At 44.8% G+C, this 21,017-nt stretch overlaps 1 protein-coding gene across 1 annotated transcript in view; it reads right to left on the bottom strand.

Annotated features, from left to right (window-relative positions):
* Positions 1–54: 54 nt before the first annotated feature.
* LOC139382751 (cyclin-dependent kinase-like 1) overlaps positions 55–21,017 on the bottom strand; it is a 24,403-nt gene continuing 3,440 nt past the window's right edge. Inside the window, exons 3-9 of the mRNA XM_071126871.1 lie at positions 18,849–18,921; positions 18,555–18,645; positions 13,581–13,781; positions 13,380–13,462; positions 10,752–10,808; positions 6,936–7,091; positions 55–159 (exon numbers count right to left, since the gene is read on the bottom strand). Of these exons, the coding sequence (XP_070982972.1) occupies positions 55–159; positions 6,936–7,091; positions 10,752–10,808; positions 13,380–13,462; positions 13,581–13,781; positions 18,555–18,645; positions 18,849–18,921 (766 nt within the window). The remainder of the gene's footprint in view (positions 160–6,935; positions 7,092–10,751; positions 10,809–13,379; positions 13,463–13,580; positions 13,782–18,554; positions 18,646–18,848; positions 18,922–21,017) is intronic.

Here is a 21,017-nt window from a genome sequence, read left to right as displayed (position 1 = left end):
GGACAGGTGATTATCCTCTCTCTGTCAGATGTGGGACAGCTGATTCTCCTCTCTCTAGATGTTGGGCAGGTGATGGTCTGTGTATCTGTGTTTGTTCTGTTTCTTGGTCTCTGGAGCAGGAGAGATGTTGTTGCTGGGGAGCTGAGGAAGGTACTGCGGCTGGAAGGACAGACAGACGGACAGACAGACAGACAGACAGACAGACAACGTTAGTAGGTACTGGGGTTTGAGAGATGACAAGGCAGAGAACAGTCTTGCGTTACCACAGTTAACATGTTTTGCATTGACTGACAAATACAGTTTTGGGGTTCAGTTTGCAAGATCAGGGGTTCTCAAACGTTTTGGGGTTCAGTTTGCAAGATCAAGGGTTCTCAAACGTTTTGGGGTTCAGTTTGCAAGATCAGGGGTTCTCAAACGTTTTGGGGTTCAGTTTGCAAGATCAGGGGTTCTCAAATGTTTTGGGGTTCAGTTTGCAAGATCAGGGGTTCTCAAACGTTTTGGGGTTCAGTTTGCAAGATCAGGGGTTCTCAAACGTTGCAAGATTTTTGTGATAGCACATTTGTCAGGGACCCCCTCATAATCAGAAAAATAGCATACAAGGAGTTTTACTATGACGTTGGCAGTGCACGGCTGTACGAACCAAGTCTTGGGCCCTGGGAAGGAACATTTTAAAGGCCTCAGCTATTTTTATTTGAGTGCAGTTTTCAAGCTAACTTCCTGAAATTCTACAGATGTTTTTAATGTGGAAGAGAGCTGTGTTTTTTTGTTGCAGCTTTAAACCTTTAAAACTTTAAAATGTCCTGCTATACAACAACAAAAATACACGAGGCAAAGAGAAAACATTGTTAGCAGACAACAGGAAGTGAGAAATGTCAATCTTCGTGCTCAACCCTCGTGAAAATAAAAAAATAATGTTTTGAAGACAATCATGGTACCAATGATTGTTTTCTAATACACCAGATGTACAGTATGTCCTTGGACTGATTTTTATTGTTTATTATCTGATAGATAATTGCACCCACCTGGAGTCCCAGGTCTAAATCAGTCCCTGATTAGAGGGGGGGGAAATAAATAAATAAATAAATAAAATGGGGGGGGGAAATACAGAGAAAGAAATGCAGAGGAACTGGTTTCAAGGTCCAGAGTTGAGTTTGAGGGCTATGGGCAGATATCTCAGATATGTTTCTTCTCCTTTATTCAAACAGGAAAATGTTGGCCTTTTATAAACACATTTCGTGCAATTCTACTACATTTGAAATGACAGGGTACTCTGCTAACACTGTCAAACAGATCAATAAAAATGACATCCGTCTGATCCATATAAAATCGGCCTACGAAAAGGGGAGACAAATAGAACAGGGCGTTCATCTAACCTGGAGGAGGAAGTTATTGTTATCCAAAAACAAACAAAAGTGGCACTGACCCAATGATAATGACAGTGAATATGCACACACAACGGGGATACGGCCGATGTTCTCCGCTGGTGAAAAGAAAGGCAAACGTTTTGATAACTAAAAGACAGATTGGAGTCTTTTCATTGTCATCTCTATACAGCAATAGCCATTGCTTTCCAAACTGTTTTTCCGCGATTATATTTTTAAACATTGCGATTTGCTTGGCTGGGTCTTTCTGCTTTTCACCAACAGTCACAACTCAACAATCATCTATTTCCAGTGGTGTCTAGTGGAGGACAATTTTTGTATTTCATTTTTTTATTTAAACTTTATTTAACCAGGTAGGCCAGTTGAGAACAAGTTCTCCTTTACAACTGCGACCTGGCCAAGATAAAGCGAAGCAGTGTGACAAAAAACACAGAGTTACACATAAACAAACTAGCAATAAAGAGGCAAAATAATTACAATTTAGAATTAATACTGGAGTAATAGATGTGCAGATGATGATGTGCAAGTAGAGATACTGGGGTGCAAAAGAGCAAGAGGGTAAGTAATAACATGGGGGTAGCTGGATGGGCTATTTACAGATGGGCTGTGTACAGGTACAGTGATCAGTAAGCTGCTCTGACAGCTGATGCTTAAAGTTAGAGAGGGAGATATAAGACTCCAGCTTCAAAGATTTTAGCAATTCGTTCCAGTCATTGGCAGCAGAGAACTGGAAGGAAAGGCAGCCAAAGGAGGAATTGGCTTTGGGTGTGACCAGTGAGATATACCTGCTGGAGCGCGTGCTACGGTTGGGTGTTGCTATGGTGACCAGTGAGCAGAGATAAGTAAAGCAGGGCTTTACCTAGCAAAGACTTATAGATGACCTGGGGACAGTGGGTTTGGCGACGTATATGTAGTGAGGGCCAGCCATCGACAGCATACAGGTTGCAGTGGTAGGTAGTATATGGGGCTTTGGTGGCAAAACGGATAGGACTGTGATAGACTACATCCAGTTTGCTGAGTAGAGTGTTGGGGGCTATTTTGTAAATGACATCGCCGATTCAGTTTTATGAAGGTATGTTTGGCAGCATAAGTGAAGGAGGCTTTGTTGTGAAATAGGAAGCCGATTCTAGACTTAATTTTAGATTGGAGATGCTTAATGTGAGCCTGGAAGGTGAGTTTACAGTCTAACCAGACACCTAGGTATTTGTAGTTTTCCACATATTCTAGGTCAGAACCGTCCAGAGTAGTGATGATAGTCGGGCGGGAGGGTGCGGGCAGCGATCGGTTGAAGAGCATGTACTTAGTTGTACTAGCATTGAAAAGCAGTTGGAGGCCACGGAAGGAGTGTTGTATGAAGCTCGTTTGGAGGTTTGTTAGCACAGTGTCTAAAGAAGGGCCAGGTGTATACAGAACGGTGTCGTCTGCATAGAGGTGGATCAGAGAATCACCAGCAGCAAGAGCGACATCATTGATATATACTGAGAAAAGAGTCCGTCCGAGAACTGAACCCTGTGGCACCCCCACAGAGACTGCCAGAGCTCCGGACAGCAGGCCCTCCGATTTGACACACTGAACTCTGAGAAGTAGTTGGTGAACCAGGCTAGGCAGTCATTTGAGAAACCAGGGCTGTTGAGTCCGCCGATAAGAATGCGGTGACTGACAGAGTTGAAAGTCTTGGCCAGGTCGATGAAGATGGCTGTACAGTACTGTCTTTTATCGATGGCAGTTATGATATCATTTAGGACCTTGAGCGTGGCTGAGGTGCATCCATGACCATCTCGGAAACCAGATTACATAGTGGAGAAGGTACGGTGGAATTCGAAATGGTCGGTGATCTGTTTGTTAACTTGGCTTTCGAAGATTTTAGAAAGGCAGAGCAAGGTGGATTTAGGTCTATAACAGTTTGGGTCTAGAGTGTCTCCCCCTTTGAAGAGTGGGATGACCGCGGCAGCTTTCCGATCTTTGGGGATCTCTGACAATACAACAGAGAGGTTGAATAGGCTAGTAATAGGGGTTGCAACAATTTTGGCGGATAATTTTAGAAAGAGAGGGTCCAGATTGTCTAGCCAGGCTGATTTGTTGGGATCGAGATTTTGCAACTCTTTCAGAACATCAGCTGTGAGTGATGTGAAGGAGAAGCGAGGGGGGGTTGGGCAAGTTTCTGCAGGGTGTGCTGATTAAATTCTTGATTATCGTAGATTTATCGGTGGTGACAGTGTTTCCTATCCTCAGTGCAGTGGGCAGCTGGGAGGAGGTGCTCTTATTCTCCATGGACTTTACAGTGTCCCAAAACTTTTTGGAATTAGTGCTATAGGAAGCAAATATCTGTTTGAAACAGCTAGCCTTAGCTTTTCTAACTGGCTGAGTATATTGGTTCCTGACTTCCCTGAAAAGTTGCATATCACGGGGGCTATTCGATGCTAATGCAGAACGCCACAGGATGTTTTTGTGCTGTTCAAGGGCAGTCAAGTCTGGGGTGAACCAAGGGCTATATCTGTTCTTAGTTCTACATTTTTTGAAAGGGGCATGCTTATTTAAGATGGAGAGGAAAGCACTTTTGAAGAGCAACCAGTCATCCTCTACTGACGGGATGAGGTCAATATCCTTCCAGGATACCCGGGCCAGGTCGATTAGAAAGGCCTGCTCACAGAAGTGTTTTAGGGAGCGTTTGACAGTGATGAGGGGTGGTCGTTTGACCATGGACCCATTACGCACGCAGGCAATGAGGCAGTGATTGCTGAGATACTGGTTGAAGACAACAGAGGTGTATTTAGAGGGCAAGTTGGTCAGGATGATATCTATGAGGGTGCCCATGGTTTCGAATTTTAGGGTTGTACCTGGTAGGTTCCTTGATAATTTGTGTGCTTAGATTGTAGGACGGCCGGGGTGTTAAGCATGTCCCAGTTTAGGTCACCTAACAGTACGAACTCTGAAGATAGATAGGGGGCAATCAATTCACAAATGGTGTCCAGGGCACCGCTGGGGGCTAAAGGGGGTCTATAACAAGCAGCAAAGGTTGTTTCTGGAAAGGTGGAATTTTAAAAGTAGAAGCTCAAATTGTTTGGGCACAGACCTGGATAGTATGACAGCACTCTGCATGGCTAACTCCGAACATTGGCAGTTCTATCTTGTCAGAAAATGTTATAGTTAGGGATGGAAATTTCAGAATTGTTGGTTGCCTTCCTAAGCCAGGATTCAGACACGGCTAGAACATCCGGGTTGGCACAGTGTGCTAAATTAGTGAATAAAACAAACTTAGGGAGGAGGCTACTAATGTTAACATGCATGAAACCAAGGCTTTTACAGTTACAGAAGTCAACAAATGAGAGCGCCTGGGGAATAGGAGTGATGCAGGGGGCTGCAGGGCCTGGATTAACCTCTACATCACCAGAGGAACAGAGGAGGACTAGGATAAGGACACGGCTAAAGGCTATAAGAACTGGTCGTCTAGTGCGTTCGGAACAGAGAGTAAAAGGAGCAGATTCCTGGGTGCGGGAGAATAGATTCAAGGCATACTGTACAGACAAGGGTATGGTAGGATGTGAGTACAGTGGAGGTAAACCTAGGCATTGAGTGATGATGAGAGGTTTTGTCTCTAGAGGCACCATTTAAGCCAGGTGAGGCCACCGCATGTGAGGGGGGTGGAACAAAAGGGCCAGCTAAGGCATATTGAGCAGGGCTGGAGGCTCTACAATGAAATAAGAAATCACTAACCAAAACAGCAATAGACAAGGCATATTGACATTAGGGAGAGGCATGTGTAGCCGAGTGATCATAGGGTCCAGTGAGTAGCTAGGCGAGTTGGAGGCACGTCGATTCAGACAGCTAGCAGGCCGGGGCTATTAGCAGGCTAGCAGATGGTCCTCAGGGGGACGTCGCAATGGGAGAGCCTGTTGAAACCCCCTCGGACGGTTACGTCGGCAGACCAGTCATGATGGATCGGCAGGGCTCCGTGTCGGCAGCAAAGGGTCCAGGCCAATTGACAAAAAGAGCTATTGAAGCCCAGCAATTGTCTGATGGATCTCTTCGGCTAGACAGGAGATGGTATGCTCGGGGTTGATATCGCGCTGTGCAGACTGGCAGGAATTGACCGGGCTGAGGCTGGCAGATGTCCGAATTAACAGTGATGACCGCTAGCAGTGGCTAACTGACTACTAGCTAGTAGCTAGTTAGCTGGCTAGCTGCTGATGGGGGTTCAGGTTCTAAAGTGTAATAAATAGCAGATCCATACCACATTGGGTGAGGCGGGTTGCAGGAGTATGTTCAGTCCGTAGATGGAATTTGAAATATAAAAAATATATACGAAGAAAAATTATATAAACAGGCCATTACCGGTGAGTGGAGGACAAAACCGGTGGTGTCTAGTGGAGGCCATAACCAGTAGTGTCTAGTGGAGGCCGTAACCAGTAGTGTCTAGTGGAGGCCATAACCAGTAGTGTCTAGTGGAGGCCATAACCGATGGTGTCTAGTGGAGGCCGTAACCGGTGGTGTCTAGTGGAGGTCGTAACCGATGGTGTCTAGTGGAGGCCGTAACCAGTGGTGTCTAGTGGAGGCCGTAACCAGTGGTGTCTAGTGGAGGCCGTAACCAGTAGTGTCTAGTGGAGGCCATAACCGGTGGTGTCTAGTGGAGGCCGTAACCAGTAGTGTCTAGTGGAGGCCGTAACCAGTAGTGTCTAGTGGAGGCCATAACCAGTAGTGTCTAGTGGAGGCCATAACCGGTGGTATTTAGTGGAGGACATAACCGGTGGTGTCTAGTGGAGGCCATAACCAGTAGTGTCTAGTGGAGGCCGTAACCAGTGGTGTCTAGTGGAGGCCGTAACCAGTGGTGTCTAGTGGAGGCCGTAACCAGTAGTGTCTAGTGGAGGCCATAACCAGTAGTGTCTAGTGGAGGCCATAACCGGTGGTGTCTAGTGGAGGCCGTAACCAGTGGTGTCTAGTGGAGGCCGTAACCAGTGGTGTCTAGTGGAGGCCGTAACCAGTGGTGTCTAGTGGAGGCCGTAACCAGTGGTGTCTAGTGGAGGCCGTAACCGGTGGTGTCTAGTGGAGGCCGTAACCAGTGGTGTCTAGTGGAGGCCGTAACCAGTGGTGTCTAGTGGAGGCCGTAACCAGTGGTTTCTAGTGGAGGCCATAACCAGTGGTGTCTAGTGGAGGCCGTAACCAGTGGTGTCTAGTGGAGGATATAACCAGTGGTGTCTAGTGGAGGCCATAACCAGTGGTGTCTAGTGGATGCCGTACGTCTCCAGCCTGTACGTCTCTCACTCCAGCCTGTCTGTCTCTCACCTCACCCTGTCTGTCTTTCACCTCACCCTGTCTGTCTCTCACTCCAGCCTGTCTGTCTCTCACTCCAGCCTGTCAGTCTCTCACCCCAGCCTGTACGTCTCTCACTCCAGCCTGTCCGTCTCTCACCCCACCCTGTCCGTCTCTCACCCCAGCCTGTACGTCTCTCACCCCACCCTGTCCGTCTCTCACCCCAGCCTGTACGTCTCTCACCTCACCCTGTCTGTCTCTCACTCCAGCCTGTCTTTCTCTCATCCCGACCTGTCTTTCTCTTACCCCGACCTGTCGTCGTCTGGAGATTTTGTTGTCATGGCGTCTCCCGGGACAATCCCCCTCGCGGCCCCAGCTGGCTCCGCCTTCTTCCAGAAAGTATGGCAGCTCCAACAGCTCCTCACAGGACAGACGCAACAACGGGTCCATCACCAGGCATGACTAATCAACACAACCATACATCCATCAGTCAATCAATCAGTCAGTCAGATCAAAACAAATAAAAATGCATTTGGCACATACAACAGGTATAAACCTTATTGTGAAATGCTTACTTACAAGCCCTTAACCAACAATGCAATTCAAGAAATAGAGTTAAGAAAATATTTACTAAATAAACTAACGGAAAAAATATATATATAAAGTAACACAGGCTATATACGGGGGGTACCGGTACCGAGTCAACGTGCGGGGGTACAGGTTCGTCCAGGTAATTTGCACATGTATAGAATTGATGACAATTTTACACAATCTTGGCATTCTCTCAACCAAACAGTCTTAACGGAGTTCCCACATATGCTGAGCACTTATTGGCAGCTTTTCCTTCACTCTGCCATCCAACTCAACCTAAACCATCTCAATTGGGTTGAGGTCGGGTGATTGTGGAGGCCAGATGATCTGGTCATCTGATGTTGCAATCCATCACTCTCCTTCTTGGTCAAATAGCCCTTATCCAGCCTGGAGGTGTGTTGGGTCATTGTCCTTTTGAAAAACAAATCATAGTCCCACTAAGCACAAAGCAGATGGGATGACGTATCGCTGCAGAATTCTGTGGTAGCCATTCTGGTGAAGTGTGCCTTGATTTAAAAATAAATCACTGACAGTGTCACAAGCAAAGCACCCCCACACCATCTCACCTCCTCCTCCATGCTTCACGGTGGGAACCACACATGCGGAGATCATCCGTTCACCTACTTTGCGTCTCAGAAAGATACGGCGGTTGGAACCAAAAATCTCATCAGGCCAAGTGTCTGTTACTTGAACTCTGTAAAGCAGTTATTTGGCCTGTAATTTCTGCGGCTGGTAACTCTAATGAACGTATTCTCTGCAGCAGAGGTAACCCTGGGTCTTCCTTTCCTGTGGCGGTCCTCATGAGAGACAGTCATCATAGCGCTTGATGGTTTTTGCGACTGCACTTGAAGAAACAAAAATTTCTTGACATTTTCCAGATTGACTGACCCTCATGTCGTAAAGTAATGACGGACTGTCGTTTCTTTTGAGCTGTTAATAATATGGACTTGGTCTTTTACCAAATAGAGCTATCAACAGTATACCACCCATCCCTTTTCACAACTGATTGGCTCAAATACATTAAGAAGGAAAGAAATTCCACAAATGAACAAGGCAGACCTATTAATAGAAATGCATTCCAGGTGACTACCTCATGAAGCTGGTTGAGATAATGCCAAGAGTGTGCAAAGCTGTCATCAAGGCAAAAGGTGGCTACTTTAAAGAAAATCAAATATAAAATATATTTTGATTTGTTTAATAAAATGTGGGTCACTACATAATTCCATATGTGTTATTTCATAGTTTTGATGTCTTCACTATTATTCTGCAATGAAGAAACTAGTGAAAATAAAGAAAAACCCTTGAATGAGTAGGTGTGTCCAAACTTTCGACTGGTACTGTAGGTAGGGGTAAAGTGACAATGCATAGATAATAAACAGCGAGTAGCAGCAGGGGGGGGGCCTTCCTCTGACAATGCAGAGCAGTTGCCTTTCCAGGCGGTGATGCAACCGGTCGGGATGCTCTCGGTGGTGGAGCTGTAGAATTTTTTGAGGATCTGGGGACCCATGCCAAGTCTCCTGAGGGGGAATAGGTGTTCTCGTGCCCTCTTCACGACTGTCTTGGTGTGTTTGGAGCATGATAGTTTGTTGGTGATGTGGACACCAAGGAACTTGAAACTCTAGACACATTCTACTACAGCCCCGTCGATGTTCGGCCCTCCTTTTCTTGTAGTCCACGATCAGCTCCTTTGTCTTGATCACATTGAGGGAGAGGTTGTTGTCTTGGCACCACACTGCCGGGTCTCTGACCTCCTCCCTATAGGCTGTCTCATCATTGTCGGTGATCAGGCCTAACACTGTTGCGCCATCAGCAAACTTAATGATGGTGTTGGAGTCGTGCTTGGCCACGCAGTTGTGTGCGAACAGGGAGTACAGGAGGGAACTGAGCACGCACCCCTGAGGGGCCCCAGTGTTGAAGATCAACATGGCAGATGTGTTGTTGCCTACCCTTACCACCTGGTGGCGGCCCATCAGGGAGTCCAGGATCAAGTTGCAAAGGGAGGTATTTAGTCCAAGGGTCCTTAGCTTAGTGATGAGCTTTGAGGGCACTATGGTATTGAACACTGAGCTGTAGTAAATTAATAGCATTCTCACATAGGTGTTCCTTTTTCCAGGTGGGAAAGAGTAGTGTGGAGTGCGATTGAGATTACGTCATCACCCCCGTGCTTCCCGGAATTTTTTTAAGTCTGTGCTTGCAAAACAGCCCTGTAGTGTAGCATCCGCGCCATCTTACCACTTCCATATTGAGTAAGTCACTCGTACTTCCTGCTTTAGTTGTTGCGTGTAAGCAGGAATCAGGAAGATAGAATTATGGTCAGATTTGCCAAAAGTAGCGTGAGAGAGAGCTTTGTATCGACCTCTGTGTGGAGTTAAGGTGGTCTAGACACGTGACATGTTGGAAGAAATTAGATCAAATGGATTTAAGTTTGCCTGCATTAACGTCCCCGGCCACTAGGAGCGTTGAATAACATTGAATAACATGAGAGAGAGAGACATTGAATAACAGAGAGAGAGAGAGAGACATTGAATAACATGAGAGAGAGAGAGAGAGAGACATTGAATAACATGAGAGAGAGAGACATTGAATAACAGAGAGAGAGAGAGACATTGAATAACATGAGAGAGAGAGAGAGAGAGAGATTGAATAACATGTACATTACACACAGAGAGTCACGCCGGTATAAATGATTTGAGTGTTTTCCTGTTTGCTTCTGGCCTTATACAGCTGATTGAGTGGCCTTACACAGTTAATTGAGTGCAGTCTTAGTGCCAGAATCAGTTTGTGTGGTAAATAGACAGCTCCGAAAAAATATAGATGAAAACTCTCTTGGTAGATAGTGTGGTCTGCAGTTTATCATGAGGTACTCTACTTCAGGCGAGCAATACCTCGAGACCTCTTTGATATTAGACATCATGACAAATAGACACACACTACCACCCCTCGTCTTAAAAGACGTAGCTGTTCTGTCCTGCCGATGCACGGAAAACCCAGCCAATTGTACATTATTTGTGTTGTCATTCAGCCAAGATTCAGCAAAACATACGATATTACAGTTTATAATGTCCATTGGTAGGATAGTCTCGAGCGGAGATCATCCAGTTTATTCTCCAGTGATTGCACGTTGGCCAATAGAACAGATGGTAGAGGCGGGTTATGCACTTGCCGACAAATTCTCACAAGGCACCCCGATCTCCGCCCCCAGTATTTCCATCTTTTCCACACGCGAATGATTGGGATTTGGGCCTGGTCTCGGAGAAGCCGTATATCCTTTGCGTCGGACTCATTAAAGAAAAAATATTTTTCCAGTTGAGGTGAGTAATCGCTGTTCTGATATACAGAATCTCTTTTCGGTTATAAGAGATGGTAGCAACAACATTATGTACAGACAATGCGGGGAAAAAAACAGCACAGGTCGTTAGGAGCTGTACAACGGTAGCCATTCCCTCCGGCGCCATTATTCTCTACACAGTCAGTCAGTCAGTCAGTCAGTCAATCACCAGATATTACTAACGGTAGGTATAAAGCACAGACCTTCATGACAGTGAGAGCGTGAGAGGACACACCATGGAAGCGTTTCTCCAGGGGCTCCTACAGAGAGAGCAGAGTATAATCAAGCAAAATACTATACTGTCAACAGTGATATGATGTTATCAACAGAAAGTGATATGATGTTATTAATAGACTTGATATAAAATTAGATAACATTGGAACCGTACCGAAGTGTCTGGCTAGGCCAGGGGATATAGTAATAAAGTTAGTTATAGTATAGCATAGTATAGCATAGTATATATAGTTAGGTACCATAGTATCTGGCTAGGCCAGGGGATATAGTAATAATGTTAGTTATAGTATAGTATAGCATAGTATATATAGTTAGGTACCATAGTGTCTGGCTAGGCCAGGGGATATAGTAATAAAGTTAGTTATAGTATAGCATAGTATAGCATAGTATATATAGTTAGGTACCATAGTGTCTGGCTAGGCCAGGGGATATAGTAATAAAGTTAGTTATAGTATAGTATAGCATAGTATAGCATAGTACAGTATAGTATAGCATAGTATAGCATAGCATAGCATAGTATAGTATAGTATAGTATAGTATAGTATAGTTACCGTAGTATCTGGCTAGGCCAGGGGATATAGTAATAAAGTTAGTTATAGTATAGTATAGTATAGTATAGCATAGTATAGCATAGTACAGTATAGTATAGCATAGTATAGTATAGTGTAGCTTAGTATAGCATAGCATATCATAGTATAGTATAGTTACCGTAGTATCTGGCTAGGCCAGGGGATATAGTAATATTGTTAGTTATAGTATAGAAAAGTTTAGTACAGTATAGTGTATATATAGTTAGGTACCATAGTGTCTGGCTAGGCCAAGGGATATAGTAATATAGTTAGTTATAGTATAGTATTTATAGTATAGTACAGTATATATAGTTAGGTACCATAGTGTCTGGCTAGGCCAGGTTATATAGTAATATAGTTAGTTATAGTATTTATAGTACAGTATAGTATAGTATCTCTAGTAAGGTACCATAGTGTCTGGCTAGTTTAGTACCAGTCAAAAGTTGGGACACAGCTACTCATTCAAGGGTTTTCTTTATTTTTACTATTTTCTACACTATAGAATAATAGTGAAGACATCAAAACTATGAAATTATACAAATGGAATCAAGTAGAAACCAAAAAAAGTGTTACAAAAATCCAAATATATTTGAGATTCTTCAAAGTAGCCACCCGTTGCCTTGATGAGAGCTTTCCAAACTCTTGGCATTCTCTCAACCAGCTTCACCTGGAATGCTTTTCCAACAGTCTTGAAGGAGTTCCAACATATGCTGAGCACTTGTTGCCTGCTTTTCCTTCACTCTGCGTTCCGACTCATCCCAAAACATCTCAATTGCATTGAGGTCAGGTGATTGTGGAGGCCAGGTCATCTGATGCAGCCCTCCATCACTGTCCTTCTTGGTCAAATAGCCCTTACACAGCCTGGAGGTATGTTGGGTCATTGTCCTTTTGAAAAACAAATGATTGTCCCACTAAGCACAAACCAGATGGGATGGCGTATCACTGCAGAATGCTGTAGTATCCATGCTGGTTAATTGTGCCTTTAATTCTAAATAAAACACTGACAGTACCACCAATAAAGCACCCCCACACCATCACACCTCCTCCTCCATGCTTCACGGTGGGAACCACACATACGGAGATCATCTGTTTACCTACTCTGCGTCTCACAAAGATATGGTGGTTGGATCCAAAAATCAAACATTTGGACTCATCAGACCAAAGGATAGATTTCCACCTCTCTAATGTCCATTGCTCGTGTTTCTTGGCCCAAGCAAGTATCTTCTTATTATTGCTGTCCTTTAGTAGTGGTTTCTTTGCAGCAATTCGACCATGAAGGACTGATTCATGCAGGCTCCTCTGAACAGTTGATATTGAGATGTGTCTGTTACTTGAACTCTGTGAAGCATTTATTTGGGCTGGAATTTCTGAGGCTGGTAACTCTAATGAACGTATCCTCTGCAGCAGAGGTAACTCTGAGAGGTCATCATGAGAGACAGTTTCATCACAGCGCTTGATGGTTTTTGTGACTGCACTTGGAAGAAACTTTCAAAGTTCTTGACATTTTAAGGATTGACTGGCCTTCATGTCTTAAAATAATGATGGCCTGTCATTTCCCTTTGCCATAATATAGACTTGGTCTTTAACCAAATAGGGCTTCTGTATACCCCCCCCCCCCCCCCCACACACACACCTTTTCACAACACAACTGATTGGCTAAAACACATTAAGAAGAACTTTTAACAAGGCACACCTGTTAATTGAAATGCATTCCAGGTGACTACCTCGTGGAGATGGTTGAGGTAATGCCAAGAGTGTGCAAAGCAGTCATCAAGGCAAAGGGTGACTACTTTGAAGAATCTCATATATTTTTTTGAGTTGCTTAACACTTTTTTTTGGTTACTACATGATTCCATATTTGTTATTTCAAAGTTTTGATGTCTTCGCGATTATTCTGCAATGTAGAAAATAGTAAAAAATAAAGGAAAACCCCTTGAATGAATAGGTGAGTCCAAAATGTTGACTGGTACTGTATATAAATAAATAATATTTTAATAGTAGTATATAAATATATAAATAGTTAGGTACCGTGGTGTCAGGCTCGGGGATGCTGACTCCACTGAAGAACACGTTGGATCGGAACACCTGCTGGTGACGAGGGATCAGGTCACCTGATGTGGTCAGAACGGAGGTTATCACAGGTAGCAGACAACATAAAGCAAAAACAACAAACAGCTGTCGTTTGGAAAATTACCCTTGACAATACATTGGCTCCTTCTCACTGTGTACCTAGAGTGCTTCTGATGAGGTAGAGCTGGTCAACGTCAGAGCGTCCAGGCCAGAGAGGGTTTCCATGGAGTAGCTCAGCGAATACACAGCCCAGCGCCCAGAGGTCCACCGGGGCTCCATACTGAGTATCACCCACCAGGAGCTCTGGAGCCCGGTACCACCGAGTAGCCACATAGTCTGTATAGTCATCACCTGGCCCCGCTGAACACAGAGAGAGACATCGAATAACATGTACAGTACATTACACAGCGAGAGAGAGAGAGACATTAAATAACATGTCAATTACACAGAGAGAGAGAGAGACATCGAATAACATGTACAGTACATTACACAGCGAGAGAGAGAGAGAGAGACATTAAATTACATGTACATTACACACAGAGAGAGAGACATTAAATTACATGTCAATTACACTGAGAGAGCAAGAGAGAGAGGTAGACATTGAATAACATGAGCGAGAGAGACATTGAATAACAGAGAGAGAGAGAGACATTGAATAACAGAGAGAGAGAGAGAGAGAGAGACATTGAATAACATGAGAGAGAGAGACATTGAATAACATGAGAGAGAGAGACATTGAATAGAGAGAGAGACATTGAATAACATGAGAGAGAGAGAGAGAGACATTGAATAACATGAGAGAGAGAGAGACATTGAATAACAGAGAGAGAGAGAGAGAGAGAGACATTGAATAACATGAGAGAGAGAGACATTGAATAACAGAGAGAGAGAGAGACATTGAATAACATGAGAGAGAGAGAGAGAGAGAGAGAGACATTGAATAACATGAGAGAGAGAGACATTGAATAACAGAGAGAGAGAGAGAGACATTGAATAACATGAGAGAGAGAGAGAGAGATTGAATAACATGTACATTACACACAGAGAGTCACGCCGGTATAAAGGATTTGAAGACGGCCGCAAGAATACATAATAGGGTTTTTTAATACACCCAAAACAAACACGTATACAAAAACACTGGGATGTACCCAAAGAAAAGAACGAGGGTAGAGCTCAGAACGACACGGGACGAGACCCGTAATACACAACGCGCAAAACGCGCAGCACAGAAGCTGAAAGAACGCATAGGTACTCACACAACCAGCGCATAGGTATTCACACCACCAACACATAGGTACTCACACCACCAACACATAGGTACTCACACCACCAACGCATAGGTACTCACACCACCAACACATAGATACTCACACCACCAACGCATAGGTACTCACACCACCAACGCATAGGTACTCACACCACCAACACATAGATACTCACACCACCAACACATAGGTACTCACACCACCAACACATAGATACTCACACCACCAACACATAGGTACTCACACCACCAACGCATAGGTACTCACACCACCAACGGACATGGGAACAATAACTGACAAGGACAAATGGGGAAAAGAGGGCACATATACAACATACTGATCAGGGGAAATGGGAACCAGGTGTGCGTAATCAGCCAAGACAGTCCGGGGTTGATGATAATGAATCCAGTTCAGTGAAGCCTAGAAGGCCGGTGACGTCATGAACTGGTGAACAGAACGAGTAGCAGTACCCCCCCCACCCCCCCACCGAAGCGGGATGACATCGGCCTCGGGAACGACCACAAGGTCACGGTGCTGGTCGGTCCGGGCGGCGACGGTGAAAATCCCTGGTCAGCGAAGCGTCCAAGATGTCCACCGCATCAACCCAGCACCGCTCTTCTGGGCCGTACCCCTCCCAGTCAATGAAGTGCTGGAGACACCCCCCTCCCCGATGCCTCGAATCCAGGACCTCACGGACCGAATACGCCAGACCTCCCTCGATGTCCAGAGACTAATATGTAAAACAGAACTGACATGGCGGGCGAAACCCCGAGGACAAACCACCACCCCCCCTAAAAAAAATTCAGCCTACCACTGTTTTCAATGGCTGTCACTTTTATTATAAGGCCAAATCCTCCCAGATTGCAGTTCCTAGGGCTTCCACTAGATGTCAACAGTCTTTAGAAAGAGTTTCATGCTGGTTTTTGGAAAAATGAGCTAGAAGTTGTAGTTTTTCTAAGTGGCATCCATTTTGGCTGTAGTGTTTCCAAGCGCGTGGATGAAAGAGTGTTCTTTCTTATTTATCTCCGGTAATGAACATACTTTTCTCCGTCTTAAATTGTGTAGTTTATTTTCATATTAGGGTACCTAAGGTTTGATTATAAACATTGTTTGACTTGTTTGGGTAAGTTTATTAGTAACGTTTGGGATTAATTTTGTATGACATGTCCTCTCGGGAGGGCTGCGTCAGACAACAGGTCGATGGTACAGTCCCAGGTGCGAAGGGAGGAGCACAGTCTGGACTTTCCACTGTAGTGGTATTGACAGACACTGTGAGACACTTCCCCTGACACTCCTGCGACCAACCCAGCTGTCTCCTCTCGGACCAGGAAATAACTGGGTTATGCAAACTCAACCAGGGGAGACCTAAAACAATGGGGTGCGTGGGGCTGTTTATAATGAAGAAGGTGATCTGTTCTGAATGATTGTCCTGGGTCAGCAAAGAAACAGGAACAATAATGTGATGTACGAGCTCTGTCCCTATTGGACGATTATCCAGGGCTCGAACCAGAATGGGTGACTCTAGGGGAACCAAAGGGATGCCTAATGCAGTGGCCATCTAAAAAATTCCCGGCAGAATCAATCAGAGCTAATGCGAGTGAAGGGCTAGGGTACACAGGGAATTTAAAGGGAAAACACACGGGTTGATTTGACAGACGGGTGATAATGATAATAATGAATCCAGTTCAGTGAAGCCTAGAAGGCCGGTGACGTCATGAACTGGTGAACAGAACGAGCAGCAGTACTAGGGGGATCCGAGAGAGAGAGAGAGAGAGAGAGAGAGAGAGAGAGAGAGAGAGAGAGAGAGAGAGAGAGAGAGAGAGAGAGAGAGAGAGAGAGAGAGAGAGAGAGAGAGAGAGAGAGAGAGAGAGAGAGAGAGAGAGAGAGAGAGAGACTGGTTAGCTGACTGGCTGAAGTTTCTGACTCACTGACACCGGCTGACTGACTGACTGATTGGCTAAGTGGCTGGATAGCTGACTGACTGGCTAGCTGACTGACTGACCGGCTGACTGGCTAGCTGACTGACTGACTGACTGACTGACTGACTGGCTAGCTGACTGACTGAACAGCTGACTGGCTAGCTGATTGGCTGACTGGCTGGCTGACTGGCTAGCTGACTGGCTGACTGACCGGCTGACTGGCTAGCTGACTGAATGTACTAGGGGGATCCGAGAGAGAGAGAGAGAGAGAGAGAGAGAGAGAGAGACCGACTGACTGGCTAGCTTGCTGACTGACTGACTGACTGGCTGACTGATTGGCTAACTGGCAGGATAGCTGACTGACTGGCTAGCTGACTGACTGACCGACTGACTGGCTAGCTGACTGGATGACTGACTGACCGGCTGACTGGCTAGCTGACTGGCTATCTGACTGACTGAACAGCTGACTGGCTAGCTGATTGGCTGACTGGCTAGCTGACTGGCTGACTGACCAGCTGACTTGCTAGCTGACTGAATGACTGGCTGATTGGCTGACTGGCTGACTGACTGACCGGCTAGCTGACTGGATGACTAGCCGACTGACTGGCTAGCTGACTGCCTAACTGGCTGATTGGCTAGCTGACAGGCTGACTGGCTAGCTGACTGTCTAACTGGCTAGCTGACTGGCTGACTGGCTAGCTGACTGCTTAACTGGCTGACTGGCTAGCTGACTGGCTAGCGGACTGCTTAACTGGCTGACTGGCTCACTGACTGGCTAGCTGACTGGCTGACTGGCTAGCTGACTGGCTGACTGGCTAGCTGACTGGCTGGCTGACTGGCTAGCTGACTAGCTGACTGGCTAGCTGACTGGCTAGCTGACTGGCTGACTGGCTAGCTGACTGGCTAGCTGACTGGCTAGCTGACTGGCTGACTGGCTAGCTGACTGGCTAGCTGACTGGCTGACTGGCTAGCTGACTGGCTGACTGGCTAGCTGACTGGCTAGCTGACTGGCTGACTGGCTAGCTGACTGGCTAGCTGACTGGCTGACTGGCTAGCTGACTGGCTAGCTGACTGGCTGACTGGCTAGCTGACTTGCTGACTGGCAAGCTGACTGGCTAGCTGACTGGCTGACTGGCAAGCTGACTGGCTAGCTGACTGGCTGACTGGCTAGCTGACTGGCTAGCTGACTGGCTGACTGGCGAGCTGACTAGCTAGCTGACTGCCTAAATGGCTAACTGCCTAACTGGATGACTGGCTAGCTGACTGCTTAACTGACTGACCGGCTGACTGACTGGCTGACTGGCTAGCTGACTGGCTAGCTGACTGGCTGACTGGCTAGCTGACTGGCTAGCTGACTGGCTAGCTGACTGGCTAGCTGACTGGCTGACTGGCTAGCTGACTAGCTAGCTGACTGCCTAAATGGCTAACTGCCTAACTGGATGACTGGCTAGCTGACTGCTTAACTGACTGACCGGCTGACTGGCTAGCTGACTGGCTAGCTGACTGGCTGATTGGCTAGCTGACTGGCTGACTGGCTAGCTGACTGGCTAGCTGACTGGCTGATTGGCTAACTGGATGAAGTTTCTGACTCACTGACTGCCTGTCTAACAGGCTGACTGGCCGGTTGACAGGCCGGCTGACTGGCTGACTGGCTAGCCAATTGGCTGACTGTTTAACAGGTTGACTGGCTGGTTCTTCTCCTCTCCTCTTCTCTCCTCCCTATACTTCCCTTCTGTGGAAGTGAGGAGACCAGAACAGCAGCTGATATCTTTAGGCTCCTTGTTGAATTAGTCATTAGAGAAACATAGAACGCTAAGCACACACAAACGTACTCACGGGCCGTGGTGTGTGTGTGTGTGTGTGTGTGTGTGTGTGTGTGTGTGTGTGTGTGTGTGTGTGTGTGTGTGTGCGTGTGTGTGTGTGTGTGTGTGTGTGTGTGTGTGACCTACTGAGGATCCTGGCGAATCCAAAGTCACAGAGTTTGATGACTCCTGTCTTGGTGAGGAGGATGTTCTCTGGCTTCACATCCCGATGAATACACTGAAACACACACACACACACACACACACACACACACACACACACACACACACACACACACACACACACACACACACACACACACACACAATTACAGAAGTGAAAAGTAATATAGATGTCAATAAAGCTATGAAACAAAATAACTCAAAAGTTAAAAAGAAAACCTTTCTAGACATTAGAAGTAAGAATTAGCTGAAACTAACGTTGTGTTTGTGGCAGAAGTTGACGGCCTGCAGCGTCTGCCACAGTATGCTCTTCAGTTGAACCCCAGGGACCCTGGAGGAGACCAGAACACACACGGGATGTTTTATAGAACAGACAGAGGTCAGAGGTTATAGAGGGATACTTAGTTGTTGTCAATAGTTCAGAAACACATACAGTTGAAGTCGGGAAGTTTACATACACTTAGGTTGGAGTCATTAAAACGAAACACATTTTTTTTGTCAACAAACTATAGTTTTGGCAAGTGGGTTAGGACATCTACTTTGTGCATGACACTAGTAATTTTTCCAACAATTGTTTACAGACAGATTATTTCACTTATAATTCACTGTATCGCAATTCCAGTGGGTCAGAAGTTTACATACACTAAGTTGACTGTGTCTTTAAACAGTTTGGGAAATTCCAGAAAATGATGTCATGGCTTTAGAAGCTTCTGATAGGCTAATTGACACCATTTGAGTCAATTGGAGGTGTACCTGTGGATGTATTTCAAGGCCTACCTTCAAACTCAGTGCCTCTTTACTTGACAAAAAAACAAAACAAGAAATCAGCCAAGACCTCAGAAAACAAATGGTAGACCTCCACAAGTCTGGTTCATCCTTGGGAGCAATTTCCAAACGCCTGAAGGTACCATGTTCATCTGTACATACAATAGTATGAAAGTATAAACACCATGGGACCACGCAGCCGTCATACCGCTCAGGAAGGAGATGCGTTCTGTCTCCTAGAGATGAACGTACTTTGGAGCGAAAATTGCAAATCAATCCCAGATTGGGGGGTGGCAGCATCATGTTTTGGGGGTGCTTTGCTGCAGGAGGGACTGGTGCACTTCACAAAATAGATGGCAACATGAGGAAAGAAAATAATGTGGATATATTGAAGCGACATGTCAAGACATCAGTCAGGAAGTTAAAGCTTGGTCACAAATGGGTCTTCCAAATGGACAATGACCCAAAGCATACTTCTAAAATTGTGGCAAAATGGCTTAAGGACAACAAAGTGAAGGTATTGGAGTGGCCATCACAAAGCCCTGACTTCAATCCCTTAGAAATTTTGTGGGCAGAACTGAAAAAGCGTGTGGGAGCAAGGAGGCCTACAAACCTGACTCAGTTACACCAGCTCTGTCAGGAGGAATGGGCCAAAATTCACCCAATTTATTGTGGGAAGCTTGTGGAAGGCTACCCGAAACATTTGACCCAAGTTAAACAATTTAAAGGCAATGCTACCAAATACTAATTGAGTGTATGTAAACTTCTGACCCAGTGGGAATGTGATGAAAGAAATAAAAGCTGAAATACATCATTCTCTCTACTATTATTCTGACATTTCACATTCTTAAAATAAAGTGGTGATCCTAACTGACCTCAGACAGAGAATTTTAACTAGGATTAAATGTCAGGAATTGTGAAAAACTGAGTTTCAATGTATTTGGCTCAAGTGTATGTAAACTTCTGACTCCAACTGTAATCATCATGATATGTAATGCTACTGTAAATTCATCATAATAATCATCATGATATGTAATGCTACTGTAAATTCATCATAATAATCATCATGATATGTAATGCTACTGTAAAGTCATCATAATAATCATCATGATATGTAATGCTACTGTAAATTCATCATAATAATCATCATGATATGTAATGCTACTGTAAATTCATCATAATAATCATCATAATAATCATCATGATATGTAATGCTACTGTAAATTCATCATAATAATCATCATGATATGTAATGCTACTGTAAATTCATCATACTAATCATCATTATAATCATCGTGATATGTAATGCTACTGTAAATTCATCATAATAATCCTCATTATAATCATCGTGATATGTAATGCTACTGTAAAGTTATCATTATAATCATCATTATAATCATTGTGATATGTAATGCTACTGTAAATTCATCATAATAATCATCATTATAATCATCGTGATATGTAATGCTACTCTAAATTCATCATAATAATCATCATATGTAATGCTACTGTAAATTCATCATAATAATCATCATGATATGTAATGCTACTGTAAATTCATCATAATAATCCTCATTATAATCATCGTGATATGTAATGCTACTGTAAAGTCATCATTATAATCATCGTGATATTGTTATGTTCTCTGATCCTTTCTCGTTA

Source organism: Oncorhynchus clarkii, chromosome 24 (genome assembly GCF_045791955.1).
Source record: "Oncorhynchus clarkii lewisi isolate Uvic-CL-2024 chromosome 24, UVic_Ocla_1.0, whole genome shotgun sequence".
Taxonomy (NCBI): domain Eukaryota; kingdom Metazoa; phylum Chordata; class Actinopteri; order Salmoniformes; family Salmonidae; genus Oncorhynchus; species Oncorhynchus clarkii.
This window is presented reverse-complemented; position numbering and strand designations above follow the sequence as displayed.